This window comes from Dendrobates tinctorius, unplaced genomic scaffold, assembly GCF_039654945.1.
Source record: "Dendrobates tinctorius isolate UK_male_01 unplaced genomic scaffold, ASM3965494v1 ptg000073l, whole genome shotgun sequence".
NCBI lineage: Eukaryota > Metazoa > Chordata > Amphibia > Anura > Dendrobatidae > Dendrobates > Dendrobates tinctorius.
In genome coordinates this window covers 37508844-37529775 of record NW_027361741.1, presented here as the reverse complement: position 1 = coordinate 37529775, position 20932 = coordinate 37508844, and the positions used below count along the sequence as shown (strand labels likewise).

At 47.2% G+C, this 20932-nt stretch overlaps 1 protein-coding gene across 1 annotated transcript in view; it reads right to left on the bottom strand.

The window, feature by feature from the left end:
• The window catches only part of SFI1 (SFI1 centrin binding protein), a 143594-nt gene extending 124039 nt beyond the window's left edge, over positions 1-19555 (bottom strand). The window contains exons 1-3 of the mRNA XM_073582807.1: positions 19399-19555; positions 19178-19317; positions 10401-10472 (exon numbers count right to left, since the gene is read on the bottom strand). Coding sequence (XP_073438908.1) covers positions 10401-10472; positions 19178-19317; positions 19399-19527 — 341 coding nt within the window. The 5' untranslated portion in view covers positions 19528-19555. The remainder of the gene's footprint in view (positions 1-10400; positions 10473-19177; positions 19318-19398) is intronic.
• Between the last annotated feature and the right edge of the window lie 1377 nt (positions 19556-20932).

The window sequence follows — 20932 nt, the reverse complement described above, 5'->3', positions numbered from 1 at the left end:
TTAAAAGGGTGAATCTGTCAAGGCTTCCAAGACCGAGTTAAGATCCCATGGAGCCACAGGGGATCTGTAAGGAGGGGCAGCATGTGCCACTCCTTGCAGAAAGATCTTAACCTGTAAGCCGTAGGCCAAATTCTTTTGAAAAGAATAGAGATAGCAGATACCTGGCCTTTCAAGGAACTTAGCTCCAGACCGCCATCTAACCCTGCCTGGAGAAAAGCTAGGACAGATGGCAGGGAACAGGGCATAGGTGTGATTTGATTAGACTCACAGCAGCCAAAATAGGCCTTCCAGGCTCGATAATAGACCCTGGAAGAGGAAGGCTTCCTAGCCTGGATCATTGTATTAATGACTCGGTCTGAAAATCCTGCTGCTCTCAGTATTGTGGTTTCAACGGCCAAGCCGTCAAATTGAGCAACCGAGAATTCGGGTGGTAAAACGGCCCCTGAGCCAGGAGATCTGGTCTGTCGGGGAGTCTCCAGGGGGTACCTGTGAGAAGATTGATAAATTCTGCAAACCAGGCCCTCCTGGGCCAGTACGGGGCGACCAATATGACCGGCAACCCTTCCGCCTTGATCTTCTTTAGCAGCCTGGGCAGGAGAGGAAGGGGAGGGAACAGGTAAGGGAGACAGAAATGTGTCCAGGGAATGACCAGCGCGTCGACCCCTATTGCTAGAGGATCGCAGTATTTTGATTCAAACTGTTGGACCCTTCTGTTCTGTCGCGATGCCAGGAGGTCCACATCTGGAGTCCCCCATAGCTGGTCTATCTGACGGAACACGTCCTGGTGTAAGGACCATTCCCCTGCCGCTAGCCCCTCCCGACTGAGGAAGTCGGCGGCCATGTTGTCTGTGCCGGGAACGTAAACTGCCGAAATTGCAGTTTCTGCCCAGTTAAAGATTCTGGATACCTCGGCCAGCGACCGGGGACTTCTGGTTGCCCCTTGGTGATTGATGTTTGCCACCGCCGTGGCGTTGTCCGTTTGAATCCAGACTGGCTGGTTGTTGAGGTATCTTTCCCAATGTATAAGTGCTAGAAAGACCACCCTCAGTTCTAGAATGTTGATTGATAGAGAGGATTCTTGCCTCGACCATTGTCCCTGGACAGTCAGGTGGCGGAATACTGCACCCCAGCCCAGGAGACTGGCATCTGTAGTTACTACCTGCCAGTGGACAGGGGGAAAAGGCAGTCCCAGATGAACAAGGGGGGAGGTCAGCCACCACTTGAGGGACTCCCTGGTCTGAATGGAGGGGAGGAAGGGGCGATCCAGCGAAGAGATGGACCTGTCCCACTGAAGGAGGACGTTCCTCTGCAGTATCCTGGAATGAAACAGGGCAAAGGGTATCGCCTCTGAAGCTGCCACCATTCTTCCCGACTGTCATGGCAGCGCAAAAGGATAGAAGCCGGAATTTCAACAGAGCGCAAATTCCCTGCTGGAGAGTAATCCACTTTCTTTCTGGGAGAAAGACCCTTGAGCGGCGGGTGTCGATTACCTTTCCTAAGAATTCTAGGCGTTGTGTTGGCGTTAGGTGGGATTTCTCCCTGTTTATGATCCAACCAAACCGGGAGAGCGTGTTTAAATCTAACTACCGCTAGATTTTCCTGGGCCTGAGCGAAGGAGGGCACCTTGACGAGAATATCGTCGAGATATGGTACCAATATTATGCCTCTGACCCTTAATATAACTACCATCGCTGCCATAATCTTTGTAAAATTTCTGGGGGCTGTTGCCAGCCCAAATGGCAGGGCCACAAACTGGAAATGCTGCTTTTGGACAGCAAAACGCAGACACCTCTGATGTCCCTGAAAAATGGGAATGTGTAGATAGGAATTCCTGATCCTCTATAGACATAATTACCGACCGAATCGATTCCATCCTGAAATGGCGTAAGCGGACCCATCAGTTTAGCCTTTTGAGGTCTAGTATGGGATGAACTGACCCATCCTTTTCTGGTATCACAAACAGGTCTGAGTAAAAGCCGGTAAAACATTCCCGCTCGGGAACGGGGACGATTAATCCTGCACGGAGGAGAGAGTCGATTGCCGCAAAAAAACCTAGAGCCATAGCAGCGTCTTTTGGTGGCTGTGATAGAAAAATGATAATTACTTAGCAGTAATTTGATTTTCCAGAGCCATGACAGCACCGCACATGAGAGATGGTATCCGCGCCCAGGAACAGGAAACCTGTAGCAGAGATAAAAGAAGGGGGCGGCGCCTCTCTCCTCAGTTTGTTTCAGAGTATGCAAGGTAACCGCCTTATTAGTTGACATGTATTGTTTACGTCACTCTTACCACGTTCTTTTGATATATTATCTATTATATATTTCTATATATATTTTCCCCATATATACATATACATTATTTGTGCACCACACAACCATCACCAAGATAGGACGGGAACAATGCAGTGCTGTCATGGCTCTGGAAAATCAAATTACCAGTAAGTAATTATCATTTTTTCCCTTCCCCATGACAGCACCGCACATGAGAGGAAAGATAGCAGAGGCTTCTAGGGTGGGACAACAGCAGATAACACTTCTCCCCAAAGGCAAGATTTGAGAGCCCTAGGTCTAGCCTATAGTGTTGGAAGAAAGTGGATGCTGAAGACCATACTGCTGCTTTACAAATCTGTTCTACAGATGCATTTGCCCTTTCAGCCCAGGATGTGGCTATGGCTCTTGTGGAGTGAGCTGTTACACCCAGTGGGGGTGTCTGACCTGAGGAAGAGTAAAACAGTGAAATAGTCATACGTAGCCATCGTGCAATGGTTGATTTTGAAGCTTTTTTCCTCTCTTTTTTTTTTTTTTCTCTTTCTCCCCTTCTCCTCCTTTCCCAGTATGATTACTCTGTCATCCCGAAAGGTAGCATATGGCGGTTTTACAGTGATAGCTTTCAGATACGTCAAGCTGAAGTCAGGGCACCAGGAGTACCGCTTACAACGTTAATGCCTTTACCGAAGTGTAAGTAATAGGCTCGAAAGGAGATGATGGGGCATTTAATACTAAATTTAGATCCCAGGGAGCTACTTTAGTGAGTAATTTTGAGGGTCTGCTTGTGAAGGAGGTTCGAATGAACCTATAGACCCAAGGGTGATTGGCAAGTTTTTTGTCCAACAACGCACCCAGGGCAGATACTTGCACTTTTAGGGTGCTCGTGGACAACCCTCTTTCTAGCCCTTTTTGGAGGAATTCCAGGATCTTTTTTATTGGAACTTCCTGGCTCATTTGGTTAACTGTCAGTCTGAGAACTCCAGGAACCTTTCCAAAATTTTTTGGTACTTGACTGAGGTTACTTTTTTCCTGCTAATGGTCACCAAGGGCCTGAAAATCTCTTCATGCAGTGAGATGGAGTCTGTGCAATTAAGGATGTAGTACTGGGCCCTGGTGACTAGATTCGGGATATCCAGGAGGATCCATGGGTTCGAGATAGACATGCATCAGAGTCATGTGAACTATGCTCTTTTTGGCCAGAAGGCGCGATAAGGATTACTCGTGCTTTGTCTTCTAGAATCTTTTCCAGGAATATTGGAATTAACGGAATAGGGGGAAATGCACAAGCTAGGCAAGATTCCCAGCGGTGTAGCAGTGCATCTGGGTGTTCTCTTGGGTTTAGAGAGTAGAACCTGTTTATTTTCCGATTCTTTCTTGTGGAAAATAGACTCACTTCTGGTGTGCCACATACGGCATGGACTCTCCCAAATGTCTCCAGATTTAGGGCCCACGCCCCCTGGTGTAACACATGCCGGCCTAAGAAGTCGGCCAGATGATTGACTGTCCCTTTCAAATGTGTCCCGGTCAGGAACAGAAGATTGTTTTCCGTCTACATGAATAATTTTTTTTATTTTTTTGCTTCTGCCATCAGAAATGTTGGCCATGTATCCCCTTGTCGGTTTATGTAATCTGTTATGTAATAATATATATATATATATAGATTATTATTATGTAGGCTATGGCTGTACTATTGTCCGATAAAATTTCAACATGTTTGCCTTGGATTTCTTCTTTTACCTGAAGAAATGCCCACTTTACAGCTGCCAGTTCTTTTAAACTGGAGGATGCTGTTCTTATTGAGGGTTCCCATTGGCCCTGTAGAATCCGGTCCGCTAGGTGTGCTCCCCAACATATCGGACTTGTGTCCGTGGTTAGCACCACCGGATTCTGAGCAGACCACCATTTTAACGAGTTGTGAACTTGTGGCGAGAAGACTATCTCCTGATTCAAACTGCAAGGGTATTTTCCCTGCTCGGTCAAGATGTGCCATTGTAATTTAATTTTTTTTTTTTTTTTTTTTTTTTTTTTTTAGGTTTACCATCCAGCCTAACCTGGTTAATATCTCCAATACTTTTGCGACTGCCTCTCCACAATTCTCTTGTTGTTCCCCACGACGAGGACATCGTCCAAATAGGGTACTAGCAGTATGTTTTCTTTTCTCACACGGAACGTCATTTCTGAGATGATCTTTGTGAATATGCGAGGGGCCCATGACACCCCGAAGGGAAGGCATTGATATTGAAGGTGAGTGGGGACCTGAGCAATCTCCACTCCCCCTTAGGTATTGCAGATGTTCTCCTTTAAATGCATGACCCCGAACCTGTGAGCGCTGGCTTGTCTCCAATTCGGGTCCCAGCCCAGGCTCAAGCTGCTTAGCGGCTGCCACCTGACAAATGCACTCACGCGCAGCCTAGAATAGCCGGTGGCCCATATTGGCACATGGTAGTAAGCATTGGTTAGATCCACTACTGCCCTGCAGCAGCCCGGCCCGAGTAACCTTACCACTTGTAGGGTGCTCGCCGATTTTAAAGTTTCCATTTTGAAGCTATCCGCACGGATAACAGATCAATGCTCTCATGTTGAATATTGTTCTCAATGGACTGTCTGGCTTTGGCGTGAGGAACAGGGTGCGGTAGAATCCATTTCCATTTGGTGCTGTGGTACTTTTATCAGTACTTACTTTTGTATGAGGAGCTAAACCTCCTCTATCATGGCCTGGTTCTTTTTGTCACATGTGTCATTTTTATTCACTACGGCGGGGGCTGCGCAGACCTCCCGATAATGGCTTGGTTATTCAATTTGAGGCAGGTAATGCCGCCTCTGGTGTCTAAGTCTTTCCCCCCCCACCGAAATTTGGAGCCTAAAGAAGATGGGTGGTGGGAATCCTTTTTTTTTTTTTTTTTTTTTTCCCCCGCTTTTCCCAAAAATTCGTCTGACACCTTCCTGAAGAGGTATTGTCCCTCACACGGGACTGCACGGAGCTTGAACTTCGCCTGGAAATCTGCGGCCCAATTTTTTTCCATAGTGCTCTGCAACCCGAATTTGAAGGGGCGCATGCACATTGGACGGAGTCGGTGGCGGCACGTCGGACGGAGTCAACCGTGTCATCTGCCAGGAATCGTGCCGCTTTCTGTAGGGAAGGTATTGCTTCTAGCAGCCTTTCCCTTGGGCATTTATTTGCTTATCGAGTTCCTCTAATCACTTTGCCATAGCATGTGCTGTGCAAGTGGTGGGTAACCCCGGTTTAAATGACCATACTGGCGCCTCTCAAGCAGATTTTTAGAAAAGCATTAGCTTTTTTTTTTGTTTTTCAGGGATCTTTTATGGCACCCATGTCTTCAAATGGCAGCACTATTCCTCTGGAGGTACTGGCGATGGCAGCATCCAGTGTAGGAGCTTTTTTTTTTCTTTTTTAAAATTTTCACATACTTCTTTATCAAACGGGTATTTACTTTTAAGTGTTTGTGGCAGAAGTGGGATCTGAACCCACGCCTCCAGGGGAGATTGCGACCTGAATGCAGCGCCTTAGAACGCTCGTCCATCCTGACTGTGGGAAGGGAACCTTGCGTTCCTTTCTAAATTACTAAACATGAAATCCTGTACTGTCTGCGGCTCCCTAGGCGTTTCAATCCCTATAGTAAACCTGACAGCTTGCCGATATCTTTGGACAGAAATAAAGGTGACCTCCTTCCTCGTCTGAGGAGTCCAGGTCTGAGTCATCAGAGGCTACTCTCCCAGCTGTTCCTCTGAGTCCTCCCGTTTGAATCTCTGTAGGGGGTAGGGTTGAGGTAGGTTTGACAGAGCAGAGCGCAGTGTGCTGCTCTGTTTTTTCCCCATCCCGGATAATAGTTTTTATATTCTGCAGTAGGGATGGTTTTTTTTTGTTTGTTTTTTTTTTTTTTTTTTAAACATGACCCGTGATTTCCAGCTAGTCTCCCATTCTGGTCCGGGCCCAGTCTCAAGCTGCTTAGCGGCCACCCAGCTTTACTTAGCAGCTGACATCTGATGAGAGCATTCATGCTAGGGAACACATAACAGAGGGCATCATTACTCACACATTTTTGCCTTACAAAGGCACTCACCCATACCCCCTGGGTACTACGGTAGCCTCCGGGTCTTCCTCTGTTTGCACTTCAGTTGCGGGGTCCGCCATGCTTTACCAGCTTCTGCCGCCGCCTGCGCCTTGTTTCATTATAATGGGGGAGCGGTGTGCGCGCTCCTGGATCAACTCCCTCCCGTAAGTGTCCAGTACACCGGCTACCCCCGGCGTGTGACGTCACTTCCAGTGCGACCGGAAGCCGTCCCCTATTCAGTCGGCGCCAGCGTCGTGATGGGCACGCCTCCTCCCGGCCCAGCCTCCAGACAGGAACGGCCACCGGGGAGTCCAGCAGGGGGAATGCGCGCGGCACTGACAGCCCCCCCACCCCCCTGGCTGGGATTACAGGCGCGCGCCACCATGCCCAGCTGTCTTTCCCCCCATTCGGACCTCGGCCTCCAGACCGGACTTCATCAGGGGGGATCCCCCTGGAGGTATGAGACCTGCCACAGGCACCTGCAGGAACAGGAAACCAAACTGAGGAGAGAGGCGCCGCCCCCTTCTTTTATCTCTGCTACAGGTTTCCTGTTCCTGGGGGAGGATACCATCTCATGTGCGGTGCTGTCATGGGGAAGGGAAAAGAAGCGATCTCGCGGAAGCAAGTTGAAGTCTATCTTGCATTTGTTGATACTGCCTCCTTTACCCAGATATCCTCTACTGAATTCTGCCAGACATCTCTGAAGAGGAGAAGGCGGCTTCCTAGTCTGGGAGAGCTACTGGGAAGGAAGTTGGACTCCCTGCTGGCGTCAGGCTGAAGTGGGTCTGCCCGGCCCTGAACTGGTAGATCTGCTGTTGGAACTGCGGGAATGCCATGATGGGGTGGCCCAAAATGATACCTTCCTCCTATCTCTCGGTGCTTCCGACCTCTGAGGGCCCTGAGTATAAGTGCCTGTCGCTGGGGTACGACGAAAGAGCTGAAAGGGCTGAGCCCTACGTTTGAAAACATATCGACGAGGTTTGGCCTGAGGGAGAAGGGAGCTTGTACCACCCGTTGCATCCTTAATGATTTGATCTAACATTGACCCAAAGAGTCGGGCACCCTGAAAAGGCAGATTGGTCAGTGATTTCTTTGAGGACAAATCAGCCTGCCAAGCCTTTAGCCAGACCGTCCGCCGGACGGCTACCATGTTACTGGATGCTTGAGCTGCACAAGACACAGCATCCAGGGCTGCTGATACTATATACCTCCCGGCATGAGAGATTTGATCTGCGAACTCAGCAAGTTCGCTGGTGGTGCTCCGGCCAATATGCCCTGTCTAAGGCTAGTTTCACACTAGCGCTTTTGAGCGCAGCGACGGCCTGCGCACGGCCGCCGCTAAGCCCCGCCCCCTGCCGCGCCTCCGACGGTAGCACCCCCTACAGGCGCATGACGCTGCATGCGTCCCCTATCTTTATCACTGGGGGCACAGGCCGTGCGCAGTATGCGTTTGGCGGCGCATGCGTCCTTTTGACGGTGCGCCGACCTGCGCCAAACGCAACCTGCTGCAGTTTGGTTGCGCTCGGCGCACCGTCAAAAAAGCGCATGCGCCGCCAAACGCATACTGCGCACGGCCTGCGCCCCCAGTGACAAAGATAGGGGACGCAGGACGCATGCAGCGTCATGCGCCAGTAGGCGGAGCTACCGGCGGAGGCGCGGCAGGGGCGGGGCTTAGCGGCGGCCGTGCACAGGCCGTCGCTGCGCTCAAAAGCGCTAGTGTGAAACTAGCCTAAGCTGTTTGGCCCATTCTGTAACAGACTTAGCTACCCAGGCTGAGGCGAAGGCTGGACACAATGTAGCGGCTGCTGCGTCAAAGGCGGATTTTGCCAGGGATTCTATCCTCCTATCATTGGGATCTTTTAGACTGGTGGGTCCACCGAAGGGGAGGCGGTCCAGTTGGCAGTGAGATCTGGAGGGAAGGGATATAGAATCCCAAAACGATTCCCTCTCTGAAACCGCCTGGTTGGGTTTTTCCTTTCCCTGGCCAACACTTGCTCAAAATCCTTGTGGGAGGCGAAGACCCTAGAGGGGGACATATGACGCTTAAATGAAAAAACGTGATCATTAGGTTTTGATGTGGTGCCCCCAATGTTAAAAGTCTCATTGACTGCGGCAATGAGGCCCTGATTCATATCCCTGACCTGGGACTGTTCTGGCCCGTACTCAGAACCCTCCTCTTAGTGTGTCTCTGATAATGCCTAGCCTGATTCCGGGGATGAGGACCGGGAGGAGGCAGACGGCCAGAGGAATTCTGGCGGTGAGATGGAGTGAGAAGGGGACCTCGGTTGGTGGTCCTGTCTAAACCTTTTATGGCATCTAGAAGGTCAAAAAGGAGGCTCCTTTGGTGCTCCTGTGTCCACTGGAGTCTGAAGTGGCAATCTGTTAAGCACCGTTACCAAGGTCTGTGATACCTTGGTAAGGTCGGCCACGGACTTAGATAAGGAAGAGGCCCATCCTGGACACTCGCTGTCTCCCGTGGCGATGGATGGCCCCCCTGGGCAGCAGGCAAGGCGGCTTCCTCCTGCTCCAGGAGTAATGTGGGAGCTCTGACCGGCAAAGCGGGGGGGCTGCACCTGCTCTCTAGCATAGGGGACACCGTAGTTCTGCTGCAATCTGAGCAGAGTGGCGAGGACTGACCTGAAGGAAGCCTGACATTGCATTTGGTACATACAAAATATTTGACCAAGGTCACTGAAGCGGATGAGGAGGAGGAGCGGCACTGCTCTCACTTGGGCATACTGACAGGTTTTACCTGGTGCTGTCCGTCGGGGAGAGAGAGGGAATGAGGGAGCAACCTGTAGTGCAGTACTCACATAGCCACGACCTGTGTTTCGCTGCCGCCCGAAGGCTGATGAGAGAGAGAGAGAGAGAGGTGAACAGCCCTACCGCTGCCAGTGCCTAGAAGCCTTATGAAATCCCCGCCCAGAAGTGGTGGGCGGGGCCCTTCTCTGACCTCCTGGAGCACCAAGATGGCGCTGGAACAGAAAGAGGAAGCCGGGGGCAGAGCCTGCCGGGAGCTGGAATCTGGCGTCGGCCGTGCTGGGCTCCTGCTGGAGCCCAGGGCCATAACGCTGCCACGGGAGGAGGCTGGAACTGCGCTGCACCGCGTGCTTGAAAGTAAGTGTTGGCTCTTAAACTAAGTATAGAGCCATGGGCTGCAAGCCCGAGTGCTGAGTACAGCAGTCACATTCAGCCAGAGCAGATCATACAACGCTGTAGCCTCTTACCTCCAGTTCACCCGGTAACAGGGGTCGGTTTACCTGCATGAAAAGATTGCTGCCCCATACCTTTTTTGCAGGGCGTCTCTCTCGATCATCAGGCTCTGGTGGGCGAGTGATGGGAGACGAAGGTCAGGACCAGGAGCTGCCACCTGAACACAAGTCCTGTGTTAGGGGTTAGGGTCCTGCCCATGGGATTCATGACGATACGGGGTGGCAGTACACGCCGTACTTATAATCCCGGTGTGGGAATACAGATGTAGCATATCTACTTTGTATCCCTCCATGGTTACCTGAAAAAGAACGACGCACATTGAGGTAGGCATGGGTCTGCGAGAGACCTCTGTCCACCTCCTGCTGACACTAAGCAAAAACTGATTGTCCTACAGCTGGTCGGAGGGGTGTATACTGCGGAAGCGGAGTTAACATTTTTTTCATGCATAGTGTCAACCTCATAGTGACAGCAGCACACACCCACGGTTCCTGTGTCCCCAAATGAGACGAAAGAGAAAAATGCCTAATGTGAACTTAGTGTGAATTTTTTTTTTTTTTTGGCCTGAGCATTTTCCTAATTATAATTGTTCATTCTGCAGTGTACGAACATAGCCTCACACACAAAGCAGATTGTTTATATCATTCTCAGGTATTTTGTAGAAAAATAATTGTGATGGGGGATGAAAAACACTTCCACAACCTATAATATGTGACAATGCCTAATCATTGGCTGCAGAACTTATATTTAGCAAAGGTAGTTTACCAGCCGTTTGGGTTACCCATAGAGAATTTTCGTGAACATGCACTATACCTTGTCTGCACAGACTAAAAAGCTTAAGTAACTTTACCTTGCAGTGGATGGAAGGACCCTTCCAAAAGTTTTCCTTATCCAGAGGTATAGGAACTTTCTGGCCAGATGCCTACAGATAATGAAGTATTTGGTTAGAAAATTGGAATAAGTACACTTCTTTCGAGCAATATGGCCTTCCAAAATGACAGATTAGTGAAAGAGTCTATTTAGAATCACGGCTTCTTCCCAGCAAGTGGCTGTCCTTTTTTAACCAATTCCCAAGTGGTAGGGGTCCAGACACTGCACCGACTTCTCTTGACATCACTACCTTATTGCTTCCGCAATCTAGCAGCATCAGATTGCGTCAGAGAGCAGAGAACCATGAGCTGAAGACACAAAGTAGTTCATCATTGCTTCTGTATATCTAGCTATATATGGGCTGATTTGCATGTCAGCATTTCACATACGAGTGCTATTCGATTTTTGCATGGACAGAGAATATAAGCATTGGTAATGTCAAAAACATCATTGGACTCAGCGATCATGTGTCTGCCCAGTATAGCAGAGCTGCTGGGCTCTGCCAGTAACTTATCATAGAAGACATGGCCATACTAACCTGAAGAATTAATCCATCAAGTTATTATAACTCAAAAGTCAACAATAAACAAAAATAATCTTCAAAGTTACTTTTTCTATTTTCCAGTCACAAAAATATATATAAATCACACAGTAGTTCATATGAAACCCTAAAGAGTACTGAAAATTAAAACTAATTTTCCTGCATAAAGCTGAGCCTCACACAGCCATGTTAGTGGAAAAAAAAGATGGCTGCTATAGATGAAAGTGGCTGGAGAAAAAAAATTTAAAGCCTGTTGATTTATCAGTTCAAACAAAATTGCTAGACTCCCACAAAAATATTTTTCTAAATGTGTAAGATTCAGAAAAATAAAAAAAGTCATTAGCAGCTTTTAAAGGACCCGAAAAGGCTGCATAGCAGCAACACCAACACATTGCAGCATTTGGAGTCAGAACATGGGATCTCGCTGTTTAGGCTGAACAAATACTGCCTGCAGCATTACAGCAGCAGTTACCGATCAGTAACATTAGAGAAGGTAACAAGTAAGCGCTGTGTGCAGCATTACAGAAGCAGTTACCCATCAGTAACATTAGAGAAGGTAACAAGTAAGCGCTGCGTGCAGCATTACAGCAGCAGTTACCGATCAGTAAGATTAGAGAAGGTAACAAGTAAGCGCTGTGTGTAGCATTACAGCAGCAGTTACCCATCAGTAACATTAGAGAAGGTAACAAGTAAGCGCTGTGTGTAGCATTACAGCAGCAGTTACCCATCAGTAACATTAGAGAAGGTAACAAGTAAGCACTGCGTGCAGCATTACAGCAGCAGTTACCCATCAGTAACATTAGAGAAGGTAACAAGTAAGCGCTGTGTGTAGCATTACAGCAGCAGTTACCCATCAGTAACATTAGAGAAGGTAACAAGTAAGCGCTGTGTGTAGCATTACAGCAGCAGTTACCGATCAGTAACATTAGAGAAGGTAATAAGTAAGCGCTGCGTGCAGCATTACAGCAGCAGTTACCCATCAGTAACATTAAAGACAAGTAAGCGCTGCGTGTAGCATTACAGCAGCAGTTACCCATCAGTAACATTAGAGAAGGTAACAAGTAAGCGCTGCGTGTAGCATTACAGCAGCAGTTACCCATCAGTAACATTAGAGAAGGTAACAAGTAAGCGCTGCGTGTAGCATTACAGCAGCAGTTAACCATCAGTAACATTAGAGAAGGTAACAAGTAAGCGCTGCGTGTAGCATTACAGCAGCAGTTACTCATCAGTAACATTAGAGAAGGTAACAAGTAAGCGCTGTGTGTAGCATTACAGCAGCAGTTACCGATCAGTAACATTAGAGAAGGTAACAAGTAAGCGCTGCGTGTAGCATTACAGCAGCAGTTACCGATCAGTAACATTAGAGAAGGTAACAAGTTAGCGCTGCGTGTAGCATTACAGCAGCAGTTACCCATCAGTAACATTAGAGAAGGTAACAAGTAAGCGCTGCGTGTAGCATTACAGCAGCAGTTACCGATCAGTAACATTAGAGAAGGTAACAAGTTAGCGCTGCGTGTAGCATTACAGCAGCAGTTACCCATCAGTAACATTAGAGAAGGTAACAAGTAAGCGCTGCGTGTAGCATTACAGCAGCAGTTACCGATCAGTAACATTAGAGAAGGTAACAAGTAAGCGCTGCGTGCAGCATTACAGCAGCAGTTAACCATCAGTAAGATTAGAGAAGGTAACAAGTAAGCGCTGCGTGCAGCATTATAGCAGCAGTTACCGATCAGTAACATTAGAAAAGATAACAAGTAAGCGCCGCGTGTAGCATTACAGCAGCAGTTACCCATCAGTAATATTAGAGAAGGTAACAAGTAAGCGCTGCGTGTAGCATTACAGCAGCAGTTACCCATCAGTAACATTAGAGAAGGTAACAAGTAAGCGCCGCGTGTAGCATTACAGCAGCAGTTACCCATCAGTAATATTAGAGAAGGTAACAAGTAAGCGCTGTGTGTAGCATTACAGCAGCAGTTACCCATCAGTAACATTAGAGAAGGTAACAAGTAAGCGCTGTGTGTAGCATTACAGCAGCAGTTACCCATCAGTAACATTAGAGAAGGTAACAAGTAAGCGCTGTGTGTAGCATTACAGCAGCAGTTACCCATCAGTAACATTAGAGAAGGTAACAAGTAAGCGCTGTGTGCAGTATTACAGCAGCAGTTACCCATCAGTAACATTAGAGAAGGTAACAAGTAAGCGCTGCGTGTAGCATTACATCAGCAGTTACCGATCAGTAACATTAGAGAAGGTAACAAGTAAGCGCTGCGTGAAGCATTAGAGCAGCAGTTACCGATCAGTAACATTAGAGAAGGTAACAAGTAAGCGCTGCGTGTAGGATTACAGCAGCAGTTAACCATCAGTAACATTAGAGAAGGTAACAAGTAAGCGCTGCGTGTAGCATTACAGCAGCAGTTACCCATCAGTAACATTAGAGAAGGTAACAAGTAAGCGCTGCGTGAAGCAATACAGCAGCAGTTACCCATCAGTAACATTAGAGAAGGTAACAAGTAAGCGCTGCGTGAAGCATTACAGCAGCAGTTACCCATCAGTAACATTAGAGAAGGTAACAAGTAAGCGCTGTGTGTAGCATTACAGCAGCACTTACCCATCAGTAACATTAGAGAAGGTAACAAGTAAGCGCTGTGCGCAGTATTACAGCAGCAGTTACCCATCAGTAACATTAGAGAAGGTAACAAGTAAGCGCTGCGTGTAGCATTACAGCAGCAGTTACCGATCAGTAACATTAGAGAAGGTAACAAGTAAGCGCTGTGTGCAGCATTACAGCAGCAGTTACCGATGAATAATATTAGAGATGGTAACAAGTAAGCGCTGTGTGCAGCATTACAGCAGCAGTTACCGATCAGTAACATTAGAGAAGGTAACAAGTAAGCGCTGTGTGCAGCATTACAGCAGCAGTTACCGATGAATAATATTAGAGATGGTAACAAGTAAGCGCTCTGTGCAGCATTACAGAAGCAGTTACCGATGAGTAACATTAGAGAAGGTAACAAGTAAGCGCTGTGTGTAGCATTACAGCAGCAGTTACCCATCAGTAACATTAGAGAAGGTAACAAGTAAGCGCTGTGTGTAGCATTACAGCAGCAGTTACCCATCAGTAACATTAGAGAAGGTAACAAGTAAGCGCTGTGTGCAGCATTACAGCAGCAGTTACCGATCAGTAACATTAGAGAAGGTAACAAGTAAGCGCTGTGTGTAGCATTACAGCAGCAGTTACCCATCAGTAACATTAGAGAAGGTAACAAGTAAGCGCTGTGTGTAGCATTACAGCAGCAGTTACCCATCAGTAAGATTAGAGAAGGTAACAAGTAAGCGCTGTGTGTAGCATTACAGCAGCAGTTACCGATCAGTAACATTAGAGAAGGTAACACGTAAGCGCTGTGTGTAGCATTACAGCAGCATTTACCCATCAGTAACATTAGAGAAGGTAACAAGTAAGCGCTGTGTGTAGCATTACAGCAGCAGTTACCCATCAGTAACATTAGAGAAGGTAACAAGTAAGCGCTGCGTGTAGCATTACAGCAGCAGTTACCAATCAATAATATTAGAGAAGATAATAAGTAAGCGCTGCATGCAGCATTACAGCAGCAGTTACCCATCAGTAACATTAGAGAAGGTAACAAGTAAGCGCTGCGTGTAGCATTACAGCAGCAGTTACCGATGAGTAACATTAGAGAAGGCAACAAGTAAGCGCTGCGTGAAGCATTACAGCAGCAGTTACCCATCAGTAACATTAGAGAAGGTAACAAGTAAGCGCTGCGTGTAGCATTACAGCAGCAGTTACCCATCAGTAACATTAGAGAAGGTAACAAGTAAGCGCTGCATGTAGCATTACAGCAGCAGTTACCCATCAGTAACATTAGAGAAGGTAACAAGTAAGCGCTGCGTGCAGCATTACAGCAGCAGTTACCCATCAGTAACATTAGAGAAGGTAACAAGTAAGCGCTGTGTGTAGCATTACAGCAGCAGTTACCCATCAGTAACATTAGAGAAGGTAACAAGTAAGCGCTGCGTGTAGTATTACAGCAGCAGTTACCCATCAGTAACATTAGAGAAGGTAACAAGTAAGCGCTGCGTGTAGCATTACAGCAGCAGTTACCCATCAGTAACATTAGAGAAGGTAACAAGTAAGCGCTGTGTGTAGCATTACAGCAGCAGTTACCCATCAGTAACATTAGAGAAGGTAACAAGTAAGCGCTGCGTGTAGCATTACAGCAGCAGTTACCCATCAGTAACATTAGAGAAGGTAACAAGTAAGCGCTGCATGTAGCATTACAGCAGCAGTTACCCATCAGTAACATTAGAGAAGGTAACAAGTAAGCGCTGCGTGCAGCATTACAGCAGCAGTTACCCATCAGTAACATTAGAGAAGGTAACAAGTAAGCGCTGTGTGTAGCATTACAGCAGCAGTTACCCATCAGTAACATTAGAGAAGGTAACAAGTAAGCGCTGCGTGTAGTATTACAGCAGCAGTTACCCATCAGTAACATTAGAGAAGGTAACAAGTAAGCGCTGCGTGTAGCATTACAGCAGCAGTTACCGATCAGTAACATTAGAGAAGGTAACAAATAAGCGCTGTGTGTAGCATTACAGCAGCAGTTACCCATCAGTAACATTAGAGAAGGTAACAAGTAAGCGCTGTGTGTAGCATTACAGATTAACTTTTAATTAAATTATAGCTTAAAAACTCAGCAGAGCAGCAAGAGCCCAAATCCAAACCTAACACCTACTATCAGGATACTACAAACCACAGAAAAGCAGTCCCAATCTTTCGTAAGAATGCTAACGTATCTGATTAGTGATGCTAGGACTAAATAAGTCAAGTGTCACAGTGCAATAAAGTGAATTAAAAATGAAGAAACTGTAAGGCTATGTGCAAACGTGCGGAATTTTCCGCAGCAATTCCGCAACTCCCTGCCGCGACAAATACGCATGCATAATTCCCGCGTAAAACTAGCGTTTTGCAAGCGTAATTAGCTTGCAGAATATTAGTGTCTTCCAAGTGATCTGTAGCATCGCTTGGAAAATTGATTGACACATAGTGTTTGACAAGTGTGAACAACTTTTTACTATTGAGGCTGCCTATGCAGCATCAGTAGTAAAAGATATAATGTTAAAAATAATTAAAAAAAAAAAAAAAAAAAAAAATCGCGTTATTCTCACCTTTCGGCGTCCCCCGCAGCTTCACCAGGCCTCAGCAATGCTCCCGGCAAGTCCCGTTCCCAGCGATGCCTTGCGACAATGACCCCAGATGACGTAGCATCTCGCGAGACCGCTACGACATCACAGGTCATTGTCGCAAGGCATCGCTGGGAACGGGAGTTGACGGGAGCATGGCTGAGGCCTGGGAACGCTGCGGTGGACGCCGGAAGGTGAGAATTTCCCGATTTTTTATTTTAATTCTTTTTTTTTTTTTTTTTAACAGGGATATGGTACCCAGGGCCTGGAACACAGTCTCCTCTCATCCAGACCCTGGGTACCATCCGCACATTTTCCGCTTACTTTGCGCATGGTGGGCTTAGCCACATGCGTTAAGTATGCGGATCAATGTATTCCTGTGTGTGCGGAATCGCCGCGATTCCACAAAAAGAATGAGCATGCTGCGTATTTTTCCGCGATGCGATTCCGCCGTGGAAAAATACGCAGCATTAGCACAACATGTGCGGAATGCCATCGAATTCAATGGGTTGCTTATTGTATGCGTTTTCGTGGCGAAAAAACGCGGCAAAAACGCATAAAATCTGCGGGAATTCCGGACGTGTGCACATAGCCTGAATCTCTCTCAATTTAAATGCAGACTGTTTAACGGGTCATGTCATGTCCATACGGGTATAAGGATACTTCATTCTGCCCTGTCGTGTCCTTTGCAGTTGATCCTGCCCTAACAAGGGCAGAACCCAAGTGTAGCGAATATCCCAAAAAGAGGGAACAGTTTTGATAAAAATCACTGTTTTGTCTGCTGCAGATCTACCTGCTGCCATATAGTCCTCCATATTCATGAGCTCTGTATAACCCCGCACCCTCTACTGATTGGCAGATTTCCAAGTACACTCTGCCAGCTTTCTGCATATGCAGAGCACACTCAGAAAGTTGCCAATTAGTGATTCAAGATGGATTATACAGAGCTCATGCATATGGACGACTACACAGCAGCAGGTTTACTAGTCCTTTAGTGATAATCTCCTGCTGGTAAAAAAAAAGTGATTAAAAATACAAAAAAAAAAAAAAAAACTTTGCAGCAAGCAGCCCAATAAGTGACACGTTGCAGGAATCAGGGACTCTGTCCATACTTCATGTTGCCCGGCAAAAGCTATCTAATTCTTAGGATATCAGATCATTGGGGTCAGAATCAGTCTGCCACTTACACCTCTGCATGTAAATGGTGGCCGGAGCCGAAACAGCACTCTTGTGTTCACGATGTAGCATCTGCTGCTGGGAATTCTAAGTTCCCATTCACTTAAATAGAAGATGAGCCATAATTTTCGGCCATTGCCAAGAGAATAAGCTGAGCTGCAGTTCTCAGCAGAGGCTGCTATATAGTGATCACAGCCATGCAGCTTTGGCTCCAGTCATATCCAGAGGTGATAACAGTAGAAATGTTAAAGGGAATCTGTCACCCCTTTTATGAGATATCATTCAATTGTGTGTCACATAAGGATTCTCTTCGTACTTTTGCTTCCCCCTGACCCCGCACCTTTCATGCATAAATACCTTCTTTATATCGGTTCAGATGTATGTAAACTGCCACGGTCCGGTCCGGTGGGCGGGGCTTATTCACCTGCTCCCCCCCCCTGTCTTGCTCTACGCATTTCTTCTTGTGTAGAGCAAGACAGGGAGGGGGGGGAGCAGGTGAATAAGCCCCGCCCAGCGGACCGGACAGCAGCAGTTTACATACATCTGAACTGATATAAAAAAGGTATTTATGCATGAAAGGTGCGTTGTCAGGGGGAAGCAAAAGTACGAAGAGAATCCTTATGTGACACACAATTGAATGATATCATTATATGATATCTCAAAAAAGGGGTGACAGCTTCCCTTTAAGTGTAGGATCCAAAAACTGCCATTTACCTGCAGATATAGTAATAATCTGCAGGTAGTGTTTAAGGCTACATACCCACGATCCGGCAGTAGCAGCGTTTTGGAAACAGTGTATTTTGGCTGCAGTATATTCACACAGGTAAATCTGCATGTGTTTTCAATACATTCTATTGTGCAAATTGCACTGCCTGTCAGTTTCCACAGGTGATCCGCAGGTGCACATAGATGAACAGTGGACATGGGATCTCTAGAAATCCCATCCACTGTGCTGTAACATCTGGCCGCTGCATTTTTGACGTTACATAAATATGCAGCATCAAAACCTTAGCAAATCCTGAATGTGGGAATGTACCCTAAATCATGTCTTGCAAACTTAATGGAGCAGGGGCTACAGGGAGAAAATGGAGGTATATGCTCTCTGTAGCTGCTCACTTCAAATCATATGCAGCGTCACAGAGTCGGCCCCCTCTGCGGCGCCAGTCACGGCCCCCTCTGCGGCGCCAGTCACGGCCCCCTCTGCGGCGCCAGTGTGCAGCGAAGGCTGTCAATCTGCAGGGGAGTGATTGCAGCTGCACTCACAGTGTAGACAGCAGTGATAGTAACAACCTCTGCATCGTCCCGATGACTAGAAGCGAGCAGAGAATATAAATTCATTTCCTCCTGTAGCTGCTGCTCCAGTCGGCCACACGTGACTGACATGTTATTTAATGTGGATTACCACTACATCTGTAGGAATTTTACGATTTTTGGAGGTTCTCTTTAAACTCTATTCACATGTACATCGTGATTACGAAAACGACAGCACCTAACAATCAGCCACTGTCATCAGGGAAGCAATGAAAGAGACCGGACAACACACGGCTGGCAGATCCGCCTATGCGGCAGCCAAACGATCCCAATGAAGGAACCACCTCAGTTTACGTTAGAAATAATTTGTTTGCTAGATTTGGGAAAACAAAACCATGTTAAGGCGCTGTTCACATTACACTTAGACGCCCACTTCTACACATGGACAGATGCTGTACAGCAGGGATCAGCAGCCTGAAGAACTCCAGCTACTGTGAAACTACAACTCCCAGGATGCAATGTAGTATGCCACAAGCAGTCAGTGAATGCTGGGAGTTGTAGTTCCCCACAGCTGGTAAGTGCCGGCGTACCTGATGCGCAGTTCCTTCAGCCTCCCGCCACGGTTCCAGGTGTAGTTCACTCGGTAAGGTCCTGGACGGCGGCTCTTAGCCTGCCTCATGTTTGCTGGGACTTTGGGAGGCAGTTTGCCTGTGGCAGCCTTATGTGCCTTCTGCCTAGAAGAAGCAACCATTATGTAATGACAGCGAGCAGACACCAGTCTCCGCACTCAACCCCTATAACGGCGTCATACCGGTCTCAGCGGACGCTCCATCTTGCAGCTCCGGGCACCGCCACAACCGCGCTCCACTTCCCGCTCGTTGTCAGGACGCCTGTGATTCCTGAATGCAGCACAGCGCCATCTGCTGACACAGGGCGGCATGACGTGAGACTGCAGGCAGAATGGGCAGGATCCGATCTTCAGTTTTTTGACGTCGGTCAAAAACCGCCGTTTTGCAAAAAAAAAAGGATCTCCCTCTCTCGTCCTATTGCTTTAAATTTCATTCATTGGTGGCTCAAACGGATCCGTTTTTTTACTCCTTGGCGGATTTCCACTGACGTAAAAAAAATGAAGTGCACAATCTGGGACTCTTGTAAATGATCACATTCTGGATGTCTGCACCCACCACAAGGGGGAGCTTGTTGCAGACATGGTCATCTATGGCCACCAGCTGCCTATGGGCACATGCAGAGACATTACTGCCAGAACAATGTTATTTTAGTGGTGAAAAAAACTCTGAAAAAAAAAGTTTTCTAAGGCTGAGTGCAGACGGACTTTTTGGTCCTGCGGATTTTTCCGCACAGAATTGAAGAAATCCAGCAGGTCAAATGACCTGCATTTTTCCTGCGGATTTCTTCCATTTTTCATGCGGTTTTCTTGCGGTTTTTGTGCGGTTTTCCCCCTGCGGATTTGGTGACAGGGGAGATGGAAAACCGCACAAAAGTAGTAACATGCTGCGGATTTTGTACCGCAGGAAAACCGCGCGGAAAAATCCGCAGCGTCTGCACAGCGTTTTTTTTCATTGCTTTAAATGCTACAGTACATCACAATGCGGATATGCAACGTTTCTACGCGGTAATATCCGCTGCGGAACCGCTGGATATCTGCATCGTGTGCACATGGCCTGAGACTCTGAACTTTATTTTTCCCTCCATGGAGCCAAGTGAGGCCTTGTTTTTTGCCTGCCGAGCAAATGTTTTTATTGGTACCATTTTGGGTCACATATGATCTTTTGATTGATTTGTATTGTACTTTTTTATTAAGTTTGATGATGGAAAAGTGGCAATTCTGGGGTTTTGATTGATACTTTTTGGCAAAAAGAGGATTTTTTTTCTCCATGTTGTCATCTGTCTGTAATTGTATGTCTGCTTTGTACATCTTTGTTGCATCGGTTTTTTATATGAACAACTAAGGCCTCTTTCACACATCAGTTTTTTGCCATCAGTCACAATCCGTCGAAACTTGAAAAAAACAGATCCGGCGACTAATGCCTCTGGATCTGTTTTTACTCATAGACTTGTATTAGCGACGGATTGCGACAGATGGCCACACGTTTCATCCGTCGGTCAGAAATTCTTTGTCGGCCGGAACAACGGACATAGGAGCGTTTTTGTCTAAGTCAAAAAATTGGACAGCTGCGCAGCTCCCTAAATACGGTATGAGCCCCCATATGGCCTTCTATATAAAGTGCTAGCCACAATATAGCTTCCTATAGACCGTGTGAACCCACACATAAACTCCTATATACAGTGTGAGTCTGCACATTGCTTCCTATATACAGTATGAG